The sequence below is a fragment of the Pristiophorus japonicus genome, chromosome 30 (genome assembly GCF_044704955.1).
Source record: "Pristiophorus japonicus isolate sPriJap1 chromosome 30, sPriJap1.hap1, whole genome shotgun sequence".
NCBI classification, from domain to species: domain Eukaryota; kingdom Metazoa; phylum Chordata; class Chondrichthyes; family Pristiophoridae; genus Pristiophorus; species Pristiophorus japonicus.
In genome coordinates this window covers 4,081,162-4,105,966 of record NC_092006.1, presented here as the reverse complement: position 1 = coordinate 4,105,966, position 24,805 = coordinate 4,081,162, and the positions used below count along the sequence as shown (strand labels likewise).

General features: G+C 48.9%; 1 protein-coding gene across 1 annotated transcript in view; it reads right to left on the bottom strand.

Moving 5' to 3' along the window:
- The window catches only part of ash1l (ash1 (absent, small, or homeotic)-like (Drosophila)), a 203,268-nt gene that overhangs the window by 91,608 nt on the left and 86,855 nt on the right, over positions 1–24,805 (bottom strand). Inside the window, exon 3 of the mRNA XM_070868461.1 lies at positions 15,003–19,143. Coding sequence (XP_070724562.1) covers positions 15,003–19,143 — 4,141 coding nt within the window. The remainder of the gene's footprint in view (positions 1–15,002; positions 19,144–24,805) is intronic.

Here is a 24,805-nt window from a genome sequence, read left to right as displayed (position 1 = left end):
GGAAACATAGAAAATAGGTGCAGGAGCAGGCCATTCGGCCCTTTGAGCCTGCACCACCATTCAATATGATCATGGCTGATCATGCAACTTCAGTACCCCATTCCTGCTTTCTCTCCATACCCCTTGATCCATTTAGCCGTAAGGGCCACATCTAACTCCCTTTTGAATATATCTAACGAACTGGCCTCAACAACTTTCTGTGGTAGAAAATTCCACAGGTTCACAATTCTCTGAGTGAAGAAGTTTCTCCTCATCTCAGTCCTAAATGGCTTACCCCTTTTCCTTAGACTGTGACCCCTGGTTCTGGACTTCGCCAACATCGGGAACATTCTTCCTGCATCTAACCTGTCCAATCCTGTCAGAATTTTATATGTTTCTATGAGATCCCCTCTCATTCTTTTAAATTATATTGAATATAAGCCTAGTCGATCCAGTCTTTCTTCATATGTCAGTCCCATCATCCCGGGAATCAGTCTGGTGAACCTTCGCTGCATTCCCTCAATGGCAAGAATGTCCTTCCTCAGATTAGGAGACCAAAACTGAACACAATATTCAAGGTGTGGCCTCACCAAGGCCCTGTACATCTGCAGTAAGGACTCCCTGCTCCGATACTCAAATCCTCTCGCTATGAAGGTCAGCATGCCATTTGCCTTCTTCACCACCTGCTGTACCTGCATGCCAACTTTCAATGACTGATGTACCATGACACCCAGGTCTCGTTGCACCTCCCCTTTCAATAATCAGTCACCATTCAAATAATAATCTGCCGTCCTGTTTTTAACCACCAAAGTGGATAACCTCACATTTATCTACATTATACCGCATCTGCCACGTATTTGCCCATGCACCTAACCTGTCCAAGTCAACCTGCAGCCTCTTAGCATTCTCCTCACAGCTCACACTGCTATTCCAGGTCCCGAACTACATCCTGAAGGGTGGAAGATGCCTGTGCGTGGATTTTTTTTTTTTAAAAACGTGGGATGGCCGTTGCACACCAGCCACCAAACGGGCTTGACAAAGCTAGGTCTTGGTCCAGTAGCGAAGATTAACCAAGACGACTGGAGACCAGTTCTGCTGCACAGACCTAGTGCGCACACATATCGCAGTATGGGCTGGCCCGTGCTGCCCCTGGGCCCTCGCCTCTTCTGGGCCCCGAACTCGCGCCTCTCCTGTGCCCCGAACAAGTCACTCTACAATCTCTCGTCGCTTCGCCCCGACCGCCCCGCTCCTGCTATATCTGCCCATGCTCCAGTGAACTGGACCTTGGTGACGTCCAATCCAGTCGTCCACTTCACAGCCATTGCCCTCCTGAAGCAGCTCGCGCTGTACCTTGAAGTTGTATGCTCCACACTGCTCTAATACGCAGCTGCTGGCCACATCCTGTCCTGCACAGAGTGCCATTTGTCCATCACTTCTACACTCGGTGAACTTATGTCCCCCCCCGCCTCCAAAGCACGAAATTAAAATCCCTTGTTCTCGTCTTCAAATCCATTCTTCTGTCTTGTACCTTCCTGACCCTATAACCTCCTCCAGCCATACATCCACTCTTGCGTCTTTCAGTCTCGTGACTTCTGCTCATCCCATCTCCCTTCGCTCTCCCTCCCCAGAAGGAATTAAGAGTGTTACAGGAAGAAAAAGAAGTTTTCAAATGTCTGGGGAAAGAGCAGCGAAATGGAATTCAAGTAGATAGGTTCAATCAAGGAGCTAGCAGCAGCAGCAACACCGTGTGCCAGTGCAGCCTTCGGTCGCCTGAGGAAGAGTGTTTGAAGACTAAGACCAAGTTTATGGCCTACAGAGCAGTGGTGATAACCGCCCTCCTTTATGCTTCAGAGACGTGGACTATGTACAGCAGGCACCTCAAAACACTGGAAAAGTACCACCACCAACGTTGCCTCCGCAAAATCCTGCAAATCCATCGGCAGGATAGGCGCATAGTCAGCGTTCTCTCTCAGGCCAACATCACCAGCATCGAAGCACAGAGCTCAATTAGCTCTGATGGGCGGGCCAGATCATCTGTCTGCCTGATACAAGACTCCCGAAAGAGGCACTCTACTCTGAGCTCGATCACAGCAAGCGGGCCCCTGGAAGGCATAGAAATCGCTTCAAGGCCTCCCTGAAAAAGTGCAACAACCCCACAGACTCTCGGGAATGCCTGGCCCAAGCCCGCTCCAAGTGGAAAGGCATCGAACACTGAGTTTCTGCGCCGGGAACACACGGAAGCCAAGTACAAACGGCGGAAGGAGCGCACGACAAACCAAGCAACCCACCCAGCCATCCCTTCAACCACCACCTGCCCCACCTGTGACAGAGTCTGCAGGTCCCTCATTGGTCTCACCAGCCACCGTAGAACTCATGTTAGTGCGGAAGCAAGTCTTCCTCGACTCCGAGGGACTGCCTAAGCAGCAGCAGCACCAGGGGGAACACAATGGGCCAACTAGCCCCCTTCTTTGTTGCAATACCTGCAATGATTCTATGGTGTCTGCATTACGTGTTTATGAGGCTAGTCACCTGAAGCTGTATTTTATATGGAAGTTTCAGTTGATTTGATGCAACATCTGTTGCTGTGTCTCCAGGATACAACAGATGGAATCAGCGGCAAAATTTAGTGAAGTGCAAACAATGAATGTTGATTGGCTCCGAACAAGTAATAATTTGATGAAAATACATTCCGTTTGCAAGAATGCAAGATCTTGCGGAACAAATACCGACTACTTTGGCAGCACATACAGAGAGACAGCATGCACAATCACAGGACAAAGTCATGGCCATTTATCTCTTGCACATAAAAGGAGGGTGGCTGCCCATTATGTACCAGGTCTTTGTGTCAAGTCCTAATGAACTGGTGTGTTCAGACAGGCGCGACTCTATTCCTGGGCCCGGGCAGGGTTATTTCAGGAAAGATTTTTAAATTCTCTTACAATATTTGCACATTGGAAGATTCTTTACCTTCCAAAATATGGGACAAAGATACCAAATCATGTCTGAATCAGCGCTCTCCTGCACCACGCTAAAACCATTACATCCACAAGCTTCTTTAGTCCAGCGGCAATATTTTAATCCCATTAATTTGTACAGCTTTAAAGTTCAGCTCAGACACACTGCCAAAAAGTACAGAAGAGACAGTGGCTGACTGATGAGGGTGGATCACTGCCCTCGTGCTCGGCAAGATCCTGAAGGCCCTACTCCTGTCATAATTAATTACTCCAGAAAATCTAGAAGAAGAGCAGATCCAGACTGGTTTAATATTGCGGACAGCCCTGGAACCGCGAGGCAGATTATTTTGATTAGCGAAGTTCTGCTAAATGCAGCTCGACTTTCGCACAAGAGGCTCCCGGAGTAAACAGACTTCCGGTTTCCAAGTGCTGAATGTCAGCAGGCAGACAAGAGCAGGAGAGAGAAAGAGAGAGAGGGGAAACCCGCAGCCAAGCTCGCAATAACCACCATAAAAACTATACAACTTCCTGATTAATGGGTGTTCAGAGCTTGGCACAGGGTGTACTGACAGCAGAGCTGAGCAAACCACCGCTCATTCAGGTCACATTTTTCCAGCCAGACGTGGGTACGTTGTCCCAGTTTATAAAGAGAGGACAGGCATCCATTTCAGTCTTCATTTGGTTAAAAATCCACGTGAACTCAGCAATTCTTTTCAGAGCAGACCTGAATGAAAGTGTTACAATGGCTAGCGGACAGGTCGTAAGGCCACCTTTGGCCCAGTCAAGAAGTGGACGGCATGGGCCGCTTTTTTAAAAAAAAAGGCGGCTGCACACGTGAGCCAAACAGTTTCAATACCATATGCGAGAACACAAGCACAGATGCAGCAGGCAAAATGCAGACATCTGTTGTCTTCCTTTGCTTCCTGGGGTTTACTGGACCCCCCAACCCCCCCTCCGCCCCACAGAACTGGACCATCCCATTCAAAACTAGATGGGGGGGGGGGGGGGGGGGGGGGAGAAAGAAGGACACCATAACGGCAAAGCCGAATGCTGGGTTGCCAAATGAGCCATTTGCAGACTAGCTGATAATTTAACAATCTGGTCAGCATAAATTATATTACAAGTAAATAAAGTGAAGCAGGCCTCAAAGATAGGATCAGACAACAGCTAGCAGGAGTCAGCAGGCAGCAGCTTTACTGAACAAAACGCTGATTTTGATGAAGGAGCTTCCTCGATGTGACGGTGCAGCGAGGTGGTCTCACACGCCGCCGATCCAGAAGTTCAACGCAACGGAGAGACAAGCCATTTCAAATTTCAAAACTACCGCACACACACTGATGGCATCAGCTACAAGTCTCTTTTCTGGAAAGGAAAAGTAACAGGATGCAAGTGCTGGAGAGGTGAACGGTCATTCTGTAAAGCTGTTTAATAATCACCGACGAGAGGGGTGCGCGACACCCAGGGTGTCTGTCCCTCAGATCTCTTCATTCCTGGCTCTGGGGGAGCAGGGGGGGGGGGGGTGCAGGGTGACTGGATTGAAGAGATGAGCACAGCTTCTATCTCCACACAATGACATGGTTGAGGTGTGTGTGTACGCGAGAGGGCGCTCGCGAGAGCCAGAGCGAGAGCGAGAGGGCGCTCGCGAGAGCGAGAGGGCGCTCGCGAGAGAAATAAGAAAGAAATGCAAGCCAATAAAAGACAGTGATATGAACAGAAAAAGATTTCCACCTCCCTGGTAGGGGAGCGTTCCCAACTCGGGTCTCTGTGCAGGTACAAGGAGCCAACGGCTCTCCCTAGCCTCTCACTGCACACAGTGCACACTGACACAAGCCCTGCTTTTGTTATCCCCGTTAGCCACAATGACTCAGCTGTGGTTCTGCAGGTTGCTGATAATTTGAACCCACCACTGCTACAAGCTGCCTCAGCATGCAAATAATTAGCGGGACGTCCTGCCAACGCTGAATGAATAATCATACTTTCGGCATGAATCTTTCAAAGATTAGGATGGGCAGCAAGCAGTTGGAAGTCTGACTAATGTACACAAGGAAAGTATTAGTCGCGCTTGTTTTCCGTGGTCTGCAACAAGCCTACAATTGTTCCCTCTGGCCCAATTTTTTTTTAAAAATCCTCCATCTTTCTAGAAACTCATCTCGTACATGCACATCTTCCCCAAGGAGATGGGCTCGGGCCAAGACACTGACCAATGGTGCTCTGGAAACAACTGTTAGGTGTGACCAACTGTGCTATTTCCTCCCTCCGTGAGCTCTACTTGGTGTGCTCGCACTGTGGAACAATGCCTTTAGCACATACTCCTGTCCATTAAAGTGAGTGACGCCAGTACAAAGGTTCAGGACACTTTTCACCCACACTGAGCATTCTTGGGGGAAGTGTCACACAGGCTAAACAGAGTAATATTCCAACAATGTGCTCAATAAAGGATCCCAGTGCCACCCACCGGCATTTATATTTAAAAGATATCTCCGATGGAAAAGGAGCTTCTTCATTTTAGATGTTCCTCTACTGGGTAGACCCGTTATTCCTTGGCCTCTGCCCACACTCTGTTGTTCCAATATCCTCAGCATATGAGGGAGAAGGGAACAGAGGGTTATGCCGATAGAGTTAGATGAGGAAAGACGGGAGGAGGCTCGAGTGGAGTACAAACGCCGGCATGGACTGGTTGGGCCGAATGGCCTGTTTCTGTGCCATATATCCTGTGTAATTCAATGTATGTTAGGGGAGCAGCCCATGCGTGTCCAGCGGAGGTCGAGGCCCCGAGTACCACTCAGCTGACAGCGGATTTTCACCAGCTTCAGGATCAACTTTCAGGCCGGTGCAGAGAAATGAATTTGAAGCGAACCCACCTGGTGGAAGACGGACAGGATTGGACCAATGCCCGTTTCTCACCCTGCGTGGTTTGGACTTTCTATTCCCATCATCAGCCTCAGTGCAAATTGGGATGTGAAGTGGTACATCTCAATCGGCAGCAGGATTGGGGGGGGGGGTTTGTGCATTGAATGCACTCTCTCCCAATCTTTCTTTCTCCTGACCCAGAGCAGCCCTGCTACTCTTGTGGGACATTTCAACTCCCCGCGCTCATCACCATAGACGGTCCCTCGTATTGAGGACGCCAAAAAAGGACGAGTTCACAGGTGTTTCAATGAAGGACCTAATATTCCGGATCCCAAACTACATCATGAAGGGTGGAAGATGCCGGTGCGTGGATTTTTTTTTAACGTGTGGTGACCATTGCACACCAGCCACCACACAAGCTTGACAGAGCTTGATCTTGGTCCAGTGGCAAGGATTAACCAAGACGAACTGGAGACCTGCTCTGCTGCACGGACCTAGTGCGTGCACACACATTGCAGTGTGGGCTGGCCCGTGCTGTCCCTGGGCCCCAGATTCATGCCTCTCCTGGGCCCCGGCCACTTCCCTCTACAAACTCTTGCCACTCCTTCGCCCCTCCGAGTACACAACTGAATGGCCAAGTCAATTTAGTACTGATTTGTGCTGAATTAAGAACAGACGTGTGGAAGTGAATTGAAAGTGAAGGGATGCAACAATGATAAAACTTAAGATCCATCTATTTACTGTCAGCTGCGGCTCAGTGGGTAGCACGCTCGTCTCAGAGTCAGAAGGTTGTGGGTTCAAGTCCCACGCCAGGGACTTGAGCACATAAATCTAGGCTAACACGCCAGTGCAATACTGAGAGCGCGGCGCACTGTCGGAGGGGCAGTACTGAGAGAGCGGCGCACTGTCGGAGGGGCAGTACTGAGAGAGCGGCGCACTGTCGGAGGGGCAGTACTGAGAGAGCGGCGCACTGTCGGAGGGGCAGTACTGAGAGAGCGGCGCACTGTCGGAGGGGCAGTACTGAGAGAGCGGCGCACTGTCGGAGGGGCAGTACTGAGAGAGCGGCGCACTGTCGGAGGGGCAGTACTGAGAGAGCGCCGCACTGTCGGAGGGGCAGTACTGAGAGAGCGCCGCACTGTCGGAGGGGCAGTACTGAGAGAGCGCCGCACTGTCGGAGGGGCAGTACTGAGAGAGCGCCGCACTGTCGGAGGGGCAGTACTGAGAGAGCGCCGCACTGTCGGAGGGGCAGTACTGAGAGAGCGCCGCACTGTCGGAGGGGCAGTAATGAGAGAGTGTCGGAGGGGCAGTAATGAGAGAGCGCCGCACTGTCGGAGGGGCAGTAATGAGAGCGCGCCGCACTGTCGGAGGGGCAGTAATGAGAGAGCGGCGCACTGTCGGAGGGGCAGTAATGAGAGAGCGCCGCACTGTCGGAGGGGCTGTCTTTTGGTTGAACCGACGCCCCGTCTCCTCTCTCAAGTGGACGTAAAAGATCCCATGGTACTATTTCGAAGAAGAGCAGGAGGAGTTCTCCCTGGTGTCCTGGAGCCAATATTTATCCCTCAATCAACAGAACAAAAAACAGATGATCTGGATCATTATCACATTGCTGTGTGTGGGAGCTTGCTGTGTGCAAATTGGCTGCTGCGTTTTCCACATTACAACAGTGACTACACTCCAAAAAGTGCTTCATTGCCTGTAAAGTGCTTTGAGACGTCCGGTGGCCGTGAAAGGTGCTATATAAATGCAAGTCTGTCTGTCTTTTTATTGTCTAAATTTAAGGCAATGGGATGCCATGAGCTATCCACCAGCCTTTGGCTCCCACCCACACACTGCCCTAATCAGGATCTATCCACCAATTCCTGGGCTACAATGAACAGTTTGATTGGAATTTAAAATATTATGAGGACAGGGAGTGGTTCAAGGAGGTAGCTTTCAACGAGAATATATTTTTTCAAATGAGAGAAGGGAAATGGAGTTCAGCAGGTTAACTTACACTTCTCCGGCTTGTAAATGCAATCAAAACAAAAAGCCTTAACCTTCTCAGCTCTGAGGAGAGCAATCCCAGCCTCTCCACATCACTGAAGTCCCTCATCCCCGGGACCATCACAGCCACAGGCGCAGTGATTCTGGTCACAAACACCCTCAAGTCATCTGCTATTTCACACAATTTGCCTCCCTCGATGCAGTAAATTAAATTCAATCTTTAAAATTGTGAAGGGGTTCGATAGGGTAGAGATAGAGATGATGTTTCCACTTGCGACTCAGGAGAAATTTACTACAACAACGGCAATCTGTATTTACATAGTGCCTTTAACATAATAAAACATCCCAATGAGTGGTGAGAATGCGGAACGGGCTGCCGCAAGGAGGGGTTGAGGCCAATAGCGTAGGGGCATTTCAGAGGGAAGCTGGATAAACACATGAGGGAGAAAGGAAGAGAAGGTCATACTGATACGATGAGATGAAGAGGGGTGGGAGGAGGCTGGTGTGGAGCATAGACCAATTGGGCCAACTGGCCTGTTTCTGCACTGTGGGCTCCATATAACTATATAATTCGATGTTCCTGCTTCAATAGTGCCTATTAACTATGATTTGATCATATTTTTACAACACTGCTTTATTTTGATCTATGCATTAAACCACTACACTGCCTCATCCGTTTATATTCATGCAGCTATTTATTTGCATGCTAATTCGAAACTGCAGTGCTCTGGGCACCACCTTTGTGGGCAAAGGTTACTGCTTTTTAATAAAGATATCTCCAAACCCGCTGCAGTAACACCAATCACGCTCATTAAGAGTGCCCATGCGTGCGTGTTAACAGTGCCTACATTTAAAACAGGCCACAATCACAAATCTAATCACTTCAGAATCCTGTGCACAGGTTGCCGAGTCCAGCTTCGAACTAATGCTAATGGGACATGCTCATCGTCAGATCCCGCAACATCTTCCAGTGGCCAGCGGATAAACAGCAGAATAAATGCGCGGTTCAAGACAGGCAATTGCAGGACTCCCAGGAGGAGACCAGATCCTAGGGAAAGGGGCCAGGGTGTTATATTGGACACTATCAGAGCAGCAGCATCTAGGGAGGCAATCACTGAACTGTGTCAAACGGTAGCAGATGACTGGAGGGTCGTTGTGACTAGAAGCACTCGGCCTGTGGCTGTGAAGGTCACAGCTACACTTAAACTCTTCACTGTGGCCTCACTCCAATTACCGTGCAACGATTTAGCTGGCATTAGCCAACATACAAGGTCCACTGGCATTTGAGACATGATTAATACGGGTCCCGAAGCATCATCCATTTCCAGAGGCTCAGAGCAACGGCTGCGAAAACTCAGCATCACTGCTGATCCACATGGACATAGGCTAGCAAAGGTCTTGCATTCAACCAATGTGCAGACGGTCTGTGGGACAGAACGCAATGGCTGAAGTATGCAGAGTGATTCTGAGCTGCTGCACTCGGAGTTGAATGAGAACATGAACTGTGACGAACTCCAAGGGGCTAAACCAACAGAAGATGAGGCAGCTACTGCACAGATTAGGGACAAAGAGATCTACCCTTCTCACTTTGGGGACTTTTGGGTGCCAAGGTGAGAAACACAACACACCAGTCTGGCTACCAAGCATGCAAATGAATGAATCACCCCAACCTTGTGGCCCTGGGAAAGTACACAGACTTTTTCATATGACTGTTGAATGCAATAAATTATCTGCTGGAATTTAGTTCTTCTTTCTCCATTTGTTACACCACCAACCTTTCCCATTACCTAAATGAGTTACCGCCCCAGGCCTCATCGGAATGCACAAGACTATAAATGGAATATGTGCCCGTTGGCCATTTATCTTCAGACTTGTACCCCCGTCAGTCAGAAGTCCAGTTCCTGCTTCAATGCTGTATTCCTATGATGGAACTGCTTCCCAACATCGAGCTGGTAGTGATGACCTCCTCACAGGGCTGTCTTCTGGTGTGCGAATTTTGTGTGGGCGGGGGAAGCCAAGCTGACCTGATTAATGCTGCTCTCCCACATCAGGACCTCGTCCACAACGATGTGGCATCTCAGTGCGAGTGAAACAGACTTTGCTCCCGCGTTTCTGGGATTGGGGTGACTAGCTTGTTTTATCGGGAAGGGGTCAACGGTTCAGTTTCTGCGCGCTAAAGGTGATTAACTTGGGTTCCACAGCAACTGACTAGCTCGACTTCGCAACAGCGGATAGTCACAGGGCTATTCCCACATTCATAAATTGTACTTATAACTCCTCTGTTACATAGCCCCAACTGGAAAATCTATCCGGTGAAGACCAAAATCCCAGGGCTTAGCTTCTTCACTCAGTTACGCTGGCAACATACGCTATGGGAGGTAGCACATCACCTCCAGAAGCTCCACTGACTTTAACGTGAGCAGGCACTTCCAAAGGGCCTTGCACGGGGAAGCTGAAATGACCCAATCTCAAAAATACTTCTGCCAACTAACGCATGCAGTAGTAGCATTTTATACACCACCCCTGCCAGCCAGGGTTGGCCAGCTCCAGACATGTTTCCAGCTCAGTCCAAGACACCAATTCCAATAAAAGTCAACGGAGCTGTTCCAGGAGACATGCCAAAACCGCCCATGACCTATATTCCTCAGGCGTGGCTGCAGGGGAGCAGTGGTGCGAAACGCCCATCTCCACAAGGGTAAAAAACATGTAAAATCAATTATTTCAGTTACTACAAATTAATTTTGCTATAAAATTTATATTGCCTCCCCCCCCCCCCTCCCCAAATGAAATATTGCACAGGTCCAAGTTGAATCTGAGCCATTCTTCTTGCTTTCTCCTTGGAAAATGCTACATTTGATAAATATCAACCACTGCCTCCTATTCCTAGAACTCGCACTGGAGAAGCCTATAAATCACACAATACATTCTGCTGTGACATCAAGATAACCGCTAGCAGCCTTCTGCATCAGTTCATCTGACTGTCCTTACAAGCATAAACTAGTAGAGTGAGAGAAATAAGGCTGCAATTTAATTTGCAGGTTCGAGTGAATCTCTACACTCAAGTATTGTTGATATTTACACGCACACAAGCTATATTTGCACTCAGGAATTAGAAAGCTTCGCACATCAATCTCTAAGAACATAAAAGGTTAAAGAATAGGAAAAGATTATTCAGTTGAAGAAATGACCTACTCCTATTATGTTCTTGCATCATTACCGTGTGTGGACGCCCTTCGGAGCACCACGTCTAATAATCTTCACCACAGCACGAACATCGAGTAGACTAGGCCGACATTCTCTGGAGTTTAGAAGAATGAGAGGTGATCTCATTCAAACATACAACATTCTTACAGGGCTTGACAGGGTAAATGTAGGATGTTTCCCCCTGGCTGGGGAGTCTAGAACCAGGGGGTCACAGTCTCAGGATAAGGGGTCAGCCGTTTAGGGCGGAGATGAGAAGAAATGTCTTCACACAGGAGGGTGGTGAATCTTTGGAATTCTCTGCCCCAGAGGGCTGTGGAGACTCAGTCGTTGAGTATATTCAAGACGGAGATGGATAGATTTTTGGATATTAAGGGAATCAAGGGATATGGGGGAATCGGGCAGGAAAGTGGAGTTGAGGTTGAAGATCAGCCTTGATCTTATCGAATAGCGGAGTGGGCTCGAGGGGCCGAATGGCCTGCTCCTAGTTCTTATGTTCTTATCACAGGACCATATCTAAACATTCCTACTTCGTGTTCACATGACGCCACAGAAGTATTCTATTTTAACGAGGCAACACACTGCTCGGCTTCGAAACAATGTCCAAGCTGGAACAAAGATTGTGCAATTCCCAACTACCACAGGGATAGCTTGGAAACATTTGGAATTTTCTTTAATTTGTTCACAGGATCTGGGAGTCGCTGGCAAGGCCGGCATTTATTGCCCATCCCTAAATGTCCTAAAGTGGCTTGTGAGTCCATTTCAGAGGGGCAGTTAAGAGTCAACCACATTGCCGTCGACACCAGGTAAGGACGGCAGATTTCCTTCCCTAAAAAGGACATTAGTGAACCAGATGGGTTTTTACGACAATCATGGTCACCATTACTGAGACTAGCTTTTTATTCCAGATTTATTTAGTTAACTGAATTTAAATTCCCCAGCTGCCATGGTGGGATTTGAACTCTGGTCTCAGGATCTTTAGTCATGCCCTACTGGATTACTAGTCCTGTAATATAACCACTACGCTACCATTCCCCTAAATGTTCTTAGTATTTAGGGTAAACTCTTCCCAGCAGTCTCAAACTTCAGTCATTTTCATTCAAGCCAACGTTCAAAAACAGAACAACTCCTCGAGCAGAGAGGTCAATAACCAGGGGGCATAGACTGAAAGTAATTGGTAGAAGGAGAAGAGGCGAGTTAAGGAGAACATTTTTTCACGTAGAGGGTGGTGGGGGTCTAGAACTCACTGCCTGAAAGGGTGGTAGAGGCAGAATCCCTCATCGCGTTTAAAAAGTACTTGGATGTGCACCTGAAGTGCCGTAACCTACAGGGCTACGGACCGAGAGCTGGAAAGTGGGATTAGGCTGGATAGCTCTTTTTTGGCCAGCACAGACACAATAGGTTCAATGGCCTCCTTCTGTGCTGTAAACTATAAATCTATGTTGTTATAGATGGGGAACACATTAAATAAAAAGAATATACACTACATCTTTAATGCAAATTAACAGAGCAAAAACCCTTTGGACCTGTAACGTCCATTCATCTGATAGTGATTTTGTGAAACAGTTTCCAGTGACTCTGGGGTATCTAGAGGAGTTTACAAACAGTAATTTATCCCATAATACTCAATGACCACATTATTAAAGTTACAAGTCCAAATCGGTGAAGATTCCCACACACATCTCTTGGTAATCCTTTACTGTGTTGCGGGAAAGGTGACAGCACAGATCAGGACACGGATATAAAAAACAGACGTCACCACCGGATGTCGGACAACACACCGGGCAGAATAGTCAGCAGATTCTGACTCTGGTCACAAAGGAATGCAATTGGGAAAAGAAAATACCATGTAGAGGTACTATACAATTGTATAACAGACAAAGCAACACAGGAACCGGAGGAGGCCATTCAGCCCCCTGAGCCCGTCCACTATTCGATGATCCTTAGCTTAACTCCATTTAGCCGCCTTTGCTCCATATCCCAGATATCCTCACCTAACAAAAGTTTAGCAATCGTCGTCTTGAAAGCTTCAATTGTTTGAACATGCACATAATTTTGGGGTTTAGATGTCGTCCTTACTACTAGGGGGATCAAGGGATATGACAAGAAAGCAGGAATGGGGTACTGAAGTTGCATGTTCAGCCATGAACTCATTGAATGGCGGTGTAGGCTCGAAGGGTCTACTTCTGCACCTATTTTCTATGTTTCTATGTTTAAAAAATTAGAGTTCCAGTTTCCACTACTCTGAGTGAAGAAGTGCTTCCCGCCATCACCCGCTGTAAGGGCTGTGTGTGCGGGGGCCCGGGGGGGGGGGTGGTGTTTGCTGGGGGCCCGGGGTAAAGGGATCAAAGGGTATGGAGAGAAAGCAGGAATGGGTTACTGAAGTTGCATGATCAGCCATGACCATATTGAATGGTGATGCAGGCTTCAAGGGCCGAATGACCTACTCCTGCACCTATTTTCTATGTTTCCAGCACCCCTGAACGGTCTGGCTCGAATGTTATTTATACCCGCTTGTTCGGGATTCCCCCCACCAGATGAAAGAGATTTTCCGTATCTACCCTTTTAACATTTTAAACACCTCGATCAGATCACCCTCCCCCCCGCCATTGTCCTCATAAATTAGCCCTTTAACCCCCCTCCCCCCCCCACCCCAGTACCATTCCAGTGTACCTATACTGCAACCCCTCCAAGGCCAATATATCCTTGCTGAGGTACGGTCCCCGGAACTGAACACAGTTACTCCAGATGGGGATTGACCAAGGCTCTATGCGACTGAAGCACAGCTTCCTCCCCTCAGTATTCCAGACAACAAATGATGGTGTTAGCCTCTCAATTCACATCACATCTCTGCTCCGCGATACTACCCAAGGTGACAGGGTCACAATGTACATTTCTTAATCATGTTCAAAATATACAGCAATCAAGCCACTGCAAAATCTGAAACCACATCACATCTGTGAAGACCAAGCCTAGATTCAAGTACAATTTAAATTTAAAGCATTGTCAATCTGCAGTCCTAATTCCTGGGCTCAATTGCGCCTAAATTCTGGTTAAAAACAAAAATTGTGCAATGTCAGCTGCATTTTTTTTTTTACAATTAGAAAACTTCATATTTAATAGGATTTGAACAGAGCAGCCTTGGAGGTTACAAATAAAATACTTCAATCAAATAATAAACACTCGAGTGTTTTCAGAAATTAGAAAGGAATGAGCATGCATCAGTATTAACTGCGTCCTCAGCTCTCGTTTCATGAAACTCTGTTCAGGTACTCGATTCATGCCACTGCAGGTGCACCTCTACATCGGTGCAGCCCAAACAGCAAAATGGCTATGTGCGTTACACCAGAACTGCACTATAAAGAAATAAAGACTTGCATTTCTATAGCCTCTTTCACGACCACTGGGCGTCTCAACGCGCTTTACAGCTAATGAAGTACTTTTGGTGTGTGGTCACTGTGGTAATGTGCGAAATGCGGCAGCCAACTTGCGCACAGCAAGCTCCCACACACAGCGACATGATCATGACCAGATAATCTGTTTTTTTGGTGATGTTGATTGAGGGATAAATATTGGCCCAGGACACCAGGTAGAATTCCCCAGCTCTTCTTTGAAATAGTGCCGCGGGATCTTTTACGTCCACCCAGAGGGTAGGCGGGACCTCGGTTTAACGTCTCATCCGAAAGACAGCACCTCTGACAGCGCATCACTCCCTCAGTACTGCCCCTCCCTCAGCGCTGCACTGGAGTGTCAGCCGGGATTCTGTGTGCTCAAGTCCCTGGAGTGGGACTTAAGCCCACAACCTTCTGACTCAGTGGCGAGAGTGCTACCCACTGAGCCACAGCTGACACTGTGCCATTATGCCAGTACTGAGGCTACCAGATTTTACTGGGCTGAACACTAATTTTGGAATTCTGTCAGGGGTAATTACTGGATGAAATCAGGCTCCACTCCAACATCAGAACACTTGAATATAGTACAGGGGCCACAATCTCAAAACACCTTCAAACAAAGGTTTTCGCCATAGACTCCTACCTGGTGGGGTCTGCGAAGTTCTCTCACTGGAAGGTGGTCGATCCCTCCTTATTAACCTGCTGGGCACGCTGTCCTGCGTGGTGAGAAGTTCAGGACTGTCAGACTGCTTCTTCCGCCCCAGACCATTAGAGAGTTTGCTGGGCTTGTAGCTTCCTATTGCACTTGTAAACAGATTGGTATGTTCTTCACTGATGCTCGACTCGGAACTGGGCACGTAGTGGTCGGAGCAGGAGCCCGCTGACCCATCGGTGCAGTCTATTTGGAGGGGAGTTTGCAATCCGACAGATATGGAGCCGTGCTCGGTTGAGTCCCTTCGGGCCCACTGATCCCCTCGATTTAATAAGCCTTTTGATGACGTCAAGTGGGTGTATGGCATGTGGCACCTGTGTTTGTCTTTGTGTTTATGCCTTTCTGATATGGCTTCCTTCCCGTACGTGTACCGCCGTAACAAAGAAGGATTAACCGTTAGACCGTCCACGGATGGTGCATTTTGTTCGGAGGAACGATGCTCCCGGTGCTTGTGCCGATGCTTATGCTTGTGCTCGTGCATCCAGCTGTAAGCCATTTCTGCCGGAATGCTGGCGTAGGTGCCCATGGACAAGAGCGAGGTCCGACTGCCAGCCAAGAAGGCCTCTGGTCGGAGGAGTCTGTGTTTCTTTTTGTGGTACTTGTTGGGGTTCAGGAGCAGGTGACCAGTATGCATGTACGAGGGAGGGGGCATGGTGCTGCTGAGGGAGGGGGGAGGGGGAGGGGGCGGCGGGTACAGCGTTGGAGGATACCGTGCATAATAGCCAAGTCCCAGAGGGCCGGCTGAGACTGGCGTTGGGGAATAAGGCATACTGTACGAAGGGAAGAACCCACCGTTTGCAAGGGGAAAACCCAGGCTGTGGACGAAAGGGACTTCAGCCATTGCATCTCGCATTTTCGGGGGCCTTCCCCGCTTCTTCTTCAGCTCGGGCTTCCGGACATAGTGCATAGGGTCGAACGGGAAAGGTGGGTGGGTGTAGAAGCTGCCGAAGTTGATCCGAAAGATCGAAGGAAGGATGTCCCTCGGGATGTAGTGATGACTTCTGTGAGTTATTCTCAATTCACTCAACCGAGTTATTAGCTCCTCCAACTCAGCGAGAAAATTGGGGTCTTGTTTGCTGCGCAGCTGTAAATACTTCTTTTTCCGTTTCCTTTTCTGCCGCTTCAGCTTGTCGTAGCTGAGATAGTCGTGCGTTCTGCGCTTGCACTTGTGCTTGTGTTTCTCCTTCAGGCCCGTGAGGACCGCCGCGCTCTCGGGCGGCATGACGGAGACGTGGTCGAAGGAGTAGCGGCGTTTCCTCGGCCCGCAGAACTTCTCGGCCCGGTCGGACGTGCTGTTGTTGTCCGTGCCGATGCCACTGTCGCTGGGGATAGTCTCCTCACTGTGCGACTCGCTGATGGGCGAGGGGGTGGCCTCCTTCAGCGACGTCAGCTCGCACAGGTGGGACGGGGAGTTTGGCAGCAGTGTCGGGGGCGACAGCTTCCGCCGCCCCTTGGAGGCCTTGCGCAGGGCGAGCGCCTGCGCCACGCAGCCTTTGCTGCCGTGCAAGTGCAAGTTTGGCACCGGGGTGGGCTCGATGAAGCCGGCGTCGCTGCTGACGGGGCTCTGGCTTCCGCTCACCCCGGACGACAGGGAATAGGTTGGCGAAGGCAGCACGTCCGGGACGTTGGCGGCCGCCGACTGCGCGAAGTTTGGCAGCACTTGCCCTAGTGTTGTGGAGGATGTTGGCGGCGACGGCTTATTATCGAGAGACAGCGCGCTACTTAGATACGGGCCGTCGAGTGAGATTTTGGGTTTTCTGCCCCTTTTCTTTCCTATGTAAATAGTTCCTTTTTTACTAACGTTAATTTGCTGGCCCAACTTGGAGCCAAAGGTAGCAGTGAGCGTGGAGACTGTACTGCTCAGTTTCGATTGCACTTTCCCTTTATTACTAGATCCACTCGCACTCAAAAGGATCTGGTTCAACAGCTTCTTCCGCTTCAGCGTCTTCATCTTGTTGATCTTTTTGATAAATTTCTTGTCTAGAAGTGTTTTCATCAATTGCCTCTTCCCTTTCTTGGCAGATTTCGAATCGCTTTCAGCGCCCAGCTCAAAGTCGTCGCCGGGGGCCGCTTTCTGCGCGTGCTCCGCCGGCCTGCTCCTCGCCTCGCTGGGGTCGAGGCCCTTATGCTGCGCGGCGGCGGGGTCCGCTTCCGCCTCGCCCTCGCTGTCGGCGACGGTTAACGGTGCGGAAAGCAGCGCGGTCGGGGCGACAGCTTTGGCTGTGGGCAGCAACTGCTTCTTGGGTCTGCCACGCCTCCGCTTTCCAGGAAGGGAAGCCACAAACGTTTTGCTGGGCACAATTTCAGTTTCTGGCTGAAGTATCGGAGGCTCTTTCTCACGAACAAACTCCTTCGGCTTTGACACGGCGGAGAGGACTTTCGAAGCGGGGATCTTTAAAGTCCGCCGCGGAGGCTCTTCCAGTTGCGGCATGGGGTCGGGTTTTGCTCGGCCTCTTTTAGATTTGAGAGCACTGAAGGCGCCACTGAACGACTGGGAGTCTTGAGAACTGTTTTTAGAGGCTTTCTCTTCGTGGTGAGCATGCAGAGATAGAAAGTGCCTTGCGCCCTCAGTTTTCTGGGGGAGTGGCGGAGAGATGCAAGCCTTGGTTAACTTTGGCAGTCGAGGCTTAACCATTTTACTTTCAGTTAAGACGGGTGAAAATCCTGCGGCCCGGATCATTGGAGGCTGGTCGGAGTGGATTTTCTGTTCCGTTCTGTAGGTGGCTGTTTTCAACAGGCCCGATGATACGATGGGTGAAGCTAAACACTCCCCAAACGCAGCAACAGCACTGCTGGCAACCACTTTCATTCTGGGCCTCTTCCCTTTCCTTTTGTTTATAGGCTTTAGTTGGAGAGCAGAGTTGGGGACCGGGCAGCTCTGGTACGTTCTCTGCAGCTGTTGATGCGCCACTTTCAGTGTGCTGGGCTTGAGGGAGGGTTTGCTGTTGAGGAGGCTTTTGAAGCTTGCCACCGTGTGGCCGGCAGAACTCGGAGAGTCTGTTTTGGGCACCGGAGAGCACCCCGGCTCGCGACTGCCCCCGGTGAGCTGAGCGAAAGCCTTCATGCTGTCCAGGCGGGGCGGCTGCAGACTGCTTTCGTGCGCGCACTCAGCCGTCGCCGACTCGGCACTGAAACTGTGAGCGTGGAGCTTGAAGCCAAAGTGGAGGGGGAGGCTGCTCGAGACGGGTTGGCTTTCAACGGTTGGCTTGCTGTCCAGCTCAGAAATGACCAGTAATGGGTCGGCCTCGATCTGGATGGAAGCGGACTGAGGGGGAGGGAAAGCAGCGGCCCTGTTTAACAAAGCTGCAGGCCCAGCTGGGGAAGGTGCAGAGAGGGTCCCGTCCAGCTCAGCACCGTTGGTGGACCTCCTCCCGTAGATGTCAGTGCTAGTCACGGCTCTATGGTCGGCTGAAGTGCAATTTGCTGCCGGTTGCTTATCTAGCTTGGGGATCGTGTGCTCGGCCTTCTCCGTGGGGCACGGCCGCTCGTGCCGGGGCGAGATCCCTTCGCTGCACAATGCTGCATCGTGCCCGGGAGATTCGTGTCTGACCGATGCTTTTTCCAGAGCAGAGTCCTTAGTCGTGTGTGTTAAAACAGTCCTGCCACATGTTTTACTGCTGGCAATGTCCTTTGCAGACTGCGGTGCCTCCTGCTCGCACGGGCTCACATTCTTGTAATCTACATAGGTCGGAGTGCTCGAGCGTTCCTTCACCGAGCTGGCAGCAGCAAGGCTAGCTCTCAGCTGGCCCAAATCTTTGTTCATCACCATCCCATTGCCAACCCCTGGCTTCCTAAACTTAGTTCTGGAAGACTTGGATACAGGGCAGGCGTTTTTTAGCGTTGCTGACTTCTCAATCACAGATGCTTCGCCATTCATTTGTCCTTGATCTTTTGCATCAGCGTTTCTGGCGCTCCCCGTGCCACACACAGTAGCTTTACTACATTCAGACAGTTCCAAACTTGAAGCAAGGGGAGTCTTCGTCTCTCCTCCTGTCTGTAGATAGCGACCTTCCTCCGCAGAAGATTCAATGGTCTTCATTTCCTCACTTTTCTTGTGCAACTTCAGGGAGTCCTGTGCATTTTGTAAAGAGAAAAGAAATCGTCAGACAAGGTTCTTAAACTAGTTTTAAAAAAATATATTACAACAAGAGCAAACCATTTTGTTCACCTCCAGAATACACATTCAGAAATGTCAACAATAAGGCATTTTCTGCAACCCAATATTTTCTACGAACTAACGGAGTTTAAATAAAAGATTGCGGTCAAAGGGCTGATCCATGGCGCCGTCTGGATGATGGACATGCAGGCGGGAATGTCTGAGGCACAAACTGTGAGCTCAGGCAGAATCTTAGGCAATACTGGCAAAGACACGATGGGTCGAATGGCCTCCTTCTGTGCCGTAAGGTTCTATGATTCTAGGAATAGATTTAAAATCCAACATGAGAAATCAAACATCTTGTTAACATTAGAATTTTCATAAAGGACAATTACTGCTAACAATATTGGTTGGAGATTCTCGTCAATGAAACTTACAAATCTGAAACTTCATTACTAGACTTCGAGTCAGAATATGACTTTTTCCCTACCATTTACTGCTCACTTAAGACTTGATTTTATGTTTTAATACTAGTTGTCATTTTGTACGGAAGGGAAAAGGAGATCAACAGCCAAGACAAAAAGTTGGGAAGACTGAATCCACTGTCCTCAGCTTCCTTGCCACTAACTCCATCCCCCTCCCCCACCTCCTCTTCCCACCGTCTCAGGCTGAACCAGACAGTTCACAACCTCTGTATCCTCTTTGACCCCGAGCAGAGCTCCCGACCTCGTATCCTCTCCATCACAAAGGCTGTCCTCCCACAGGCTGTCTCTGCCCCTGTCTCAGCAAAACCGCTGCTGAAACGCTCATCCATTTCTGGGTCACCTCCCGACATGACTATTGCAATGCCCTCTTGGGCGGCCTCCCATTCTTCAAACTCCGTAAACGACAGCTCATTCCCAACTGTGCTGTACCCGTACCCAAAGCTGCGCTTTGTGGTGTTTGTCTCAATGCGCGGTCCCTTCAAACCTCGGCGCACGCGCAATATTTCCAATGGAAAAGTTTGGGAGTACCTTGGCAAAGTGCGCAGCAATGCATGTGCGCAGCTTAGAGGGAACATTGTCCACATACTATCGTACCTAACTCGCGCTCACCCATCACCTCTGTTCTGACCTGCATTGGCTCCCCGTTTCCCCAATGCCTCAAATTGAACATTTTCATCCTCAAATGCTTTAATGGCCTCGTTGCCCTACGTGCCTAACCTTTTGTAGATCTACAATCCGACCCTGAACTTTGCCTTGCTCTGAATCCGACCTCATGTGCTCCCTCTGTAATTTGTATGATCAGGTGAAGAGTCCGCACAAACTTCTACCGAACTGAAATCATTGCTTATCCACATTCCCCTGTAGGCTTTATCAAAGCTTTTCAACAAAAGACCATTTCTCTGGCAGCGCACATATTACAACATATTCCACAGGACCAAAATAGCTTTTTTTTTTATAAAAAGAGAGAGAGAAACATTTGCTGACGAGCAGTCACGTTGCAAGAATAGCTCAAAACCCACCATGAATTTGGCAGCGGGCCTCGACAAGCCCAGACAAATGTCGGTGGCAGGTACACCTTCAAGTTAGACAACCGAACTGATAGTTCTACACACCAGGGAACATTTCACACATTCAGTACTGCTGTGCTCTGCGATTGGTTGTACACAGGATTATATTGGATATACGGCACAGAAACAGGCCATTCGGCCCAACCAGTCCATGCCGGCGTTTATGCTCCACTCGAGCCTCTTCCATTCTTTCCCCATCTAAATCTATCTGCATAACCCTCTATTCCCTTCTCCTTCATGTGTTTATCCAGCCTCCCCCTTAAATACATCGATACTATTCGCCTCAACCACTCCCTGTGACAGCAAGTTCCACATTCTCACCGCTCTCTGGGTAATGACATTTCTCCTGAATTCCCATTGGATTTCTTGGTGACTTTTATATTGGTGGCCTCTAGTTATGCTCTTCCCCACAAGTGGAAGCATTCTCTCTGTATCCACTCTATCAAAACCTTTCAGCATTTTAAAGACCTCTAGTAGGTCACCCCTTCCCTTCCCCCCCCCCCCCCCCTAAGAGAAAAGTGACCCAGGCTGTTCATCCTTTCCTGCTTTGTAGACCCTCGCATTTCTGGTTCATTGTCATACCTTGCTTTCACAAGTTGAAAGGCAGCACATTGCTAAAATGCTTGCTTCACAACTCTGTGGTTACATGATCTTACGCTAACTTGGCAAATTCAGAGAAAAAAAGACTTGGCAAGCTTGTGGACCCAATGGCTGAATGGCGTTGCCCGGTTCAAATCTTCAAACATTTGTGAAGGGTTTGTCCAGCATTCTAAATCATTAGTATCTATTACACGGTCAATCAGCCATGTACAGTGGCCCCTGTCTAGTAATTACAATTTCGATCTAGTCCACAAGCTGTTGCGTATTTACCAATTAGTTTCTGCTTGTATACAGCGAAATAGTCCTGGAGCTAGGTGCCTTCCCAGACACAAGAGACACAGGAGGAAAAAAAAAAATCACGTCTTACTTATCGTCAAAGTTCAAATCCCGCCATGCATCGCCCCATCCCATCTCTGTGGAATCATACAGCACAGGAGGCCATTCGGCCCATCGAATCTGCGCCTTTCGAAGAGCAATCCAGTTAGTCCCATTCCCCTCGCTCTTTCGCCAGAACCCGACAATTTTTTCTACTTCACGTATTTATCCAATTCCCCTTTGAAGGCTACTATTGAATCTCTATCCACCGCCCTTTCAGGCAGCGCATTCCAAATCCGAATCACTCGTTGTGTAAAAACGTTTTTCCTCGTGTTGCCTCTAGTTCTTCTGCCAATCACCTTAAATCTGTGTCCTCTGGTTCTCGACCCTTCCGCCAATGGGAACAGTTTCTCTCTGCACGCTCTGTCCAGACCCCTCATGATTTTGAGCACCTCGATCAAATCTCCTCTCAACCTTTTCTGCTCCAAGGAGAACCACCTCAGCTTTTCCAGTCTATCCACTTAACTGTAATCCCTCATCCCTGGAACCATTCTGGTAAATCTATTCTGCACCCTCTCCAAAGCCTTCAAGTCGCTCCTAAAGTGTGATGTCCAGAACTGTACACAATAGCTCAGTTGGAGTCGATCAAGTGTTTTGAATAGATTTAGCATAACTATCTGGCTTCTGTACTCTCTGCCACTATTTATCAATCTCAGGATCCCATTTAATCCTCCTCTGAACCCACAACTCGATGTCCCCCCAACTCTGGCTTCTCGTGCATCCCGCACTCCCTTCACCCCACATTGGCGGCTGTGCCTTCAGCTGCCGGGGCCCCAAGCTTTGGAATGCCCTCCCTAAATCTCTACGCCTCTCTCTCTCTCCTCCTTTAAGAACCTACATTTTCAACCAGTCCCAATATGTCCTCCTTTGGCTCGGTGTCAATTTTTGTCTGGTCACTCTCCCGTGAAGCGATGTGGGGCATTTTCTACATTAGAGGCGCTGTATAAATGGAAGTTGTTGCTTGACTGGATACTATCAGATCGGCTGAAGCGTTTCTACCGACTACGACAACCTGTCTGTTTCCCCCCCAAGAAGCTGATGGACTTGGTTTGCATTTCCCACATTCCCGGTTTTTCTTTTTATCTCATCAGTTAGTTTGATTGGGGAGTAGCGAGGGAAGGGCAGGTCTCAAGAGAACCAAAATATTATCCCTCTTCAAAAAAGGAAGAAAACAGGCACGTAACTTTCAAATGCCAAAACTAAAACAAGTGTTTTTATTTCAGACAACTTCTGGAAAGTTTCCTTTCTCAGGAAGGGGAAGTGAACCTTTCCACTGGCCCTGTGCTCAGTTTCACTTGTAAAAGTATTATAAATCCTTCCCAATAAAAGTGGCATTATAGTGCTTGGAGTGGAGAAAACTTGTTTAGCTTTCTCTAGAGATACAGCACAGGTAACCATGGTCTCCTAGAACTTGCTTCAGTGCTTCTGGACAGTGATACGCTTACCTTGTGAGCTGGAGGCCAGATACACATGCCTGAAACAATGAGTGGGCCACATACGTCAATGCAATAATGTAAGCCCCATACACTAAAGCGAGATCCCGAACCTGCTATTTCCCTCCCCTTCGTCTTGAGCCTGTTTCTTTCATTCTCCTCTTCGCGCTCTTTTCTCCATCTTCCCAAGCCTCCATTTCTAGTTTTCCTCTCCCTCATTGATTGGCAGGTCCTTGTTGAGCAGGCTCGAGGGGTCGTATGAGGAGGATGGCGTGGTCAACTATAGTAACAGACTTCAGATGGACATAGACAGACTGGAGAAATGGGCAGACACGTGGCAGATGAAAGTTAAGAAAGTGTGAAGTGATACATTTTAGTAAGAAGAATGAGGAGAGGCAACATAAACACTAAATGGTACTATTTTAAGATGGGTGCAGAGACAGAGACACCTGGGGGTGTAGGCACACAAATCTTTGAAGGTGGCAGGGCAAGTTGAGAAGGCTGCTAAAAAAGCATACAGGATTTTGGGGCGGGGGGGGGGGGGGGAGGAGAGAGTCAGAGGAGGTTCTTGGTCATTGGGGAGTGTGGGAATCATACCCACCCCTTCTCGGGGTGATCCCCGAGTACTGAGAGGACATAGCCATGGAATGAAAGTTACAATCTTGCTCGAGATGGAGGAACAGGTCAGAATTGAAGATATAGTAAACTCCCATAAAAGTACAGCAGCTTTTGTTTTTCCCTTTCATTGTGAGTTGAGTTATAACAGCACAGCCTGTTCAGCATCGTCACAGGTGTGCAGTGCTGCCGGTGAACAATGCCCATTTTGTGGCTGAGCGGTGATAAATTGACCAACTGTACAGAATGATGAGTGAGCAATTCTCCCATTCGGAGCAACCGCTTCGGTTTGAGTTCGAGCAGAGACTCACATCAGCCCCGGTATAAAGGCCTGATTGAAATCTCGGCTTCTCTACTGTGACGAAGTACAACGCAGAACTGAAAATTAAAGCTAGCCAAAGCATGGGACAACGGATCAGCGGTTGGAAAAAAAAACGCGCAAGACACACAGTTAAAACCACAGGTTCACCGACTAAAAATATACTCTACTGCCATAGGTAGATGTTTATTTTAAAAAGCTGCCGTAAGATGGTCCTATATGTGGCGTCACCACAGGAGTAAGTGCAAGTTGATCTTGGAATACATTAACTGCTTCGCTATGCCCATTACACAGTAACTGGTCTATTCTGGGTCCATACCTGGATTCACTTCAATGTGTGATTGCACAGGCAGTTTCAAACCGGCAAGCACGTGAATTGTATCCGGGCAGCCATTAGCATAAACCCGGTGAGATCAGCTTTAGTTTAGAGCAGCCCGCTTTGAACACTACCAGCTGGAATATAAATAGGACACTATTAGAAATAGGGAAGTGGAATTTTGTGAACTGGTGCGGAGATTGGGCTGCAAAATAGTCTATCCTTCGATGAAAGCAACTTTAAAATTTGGTACCGCAAAAATACTCAATGCTCCCACAGCTTCTGCTATCTTCGGCTTGTGTCCTGTCCCATCATCGAACTGCCTCCTCCTGACTAGGAGGCCATTTGATCACAGACTTCTCAAAAAAGGTACCACCAATCTTACTCTGCACTTCTAAGCGGTACATCAATGGTCCTGTGAGTGAACA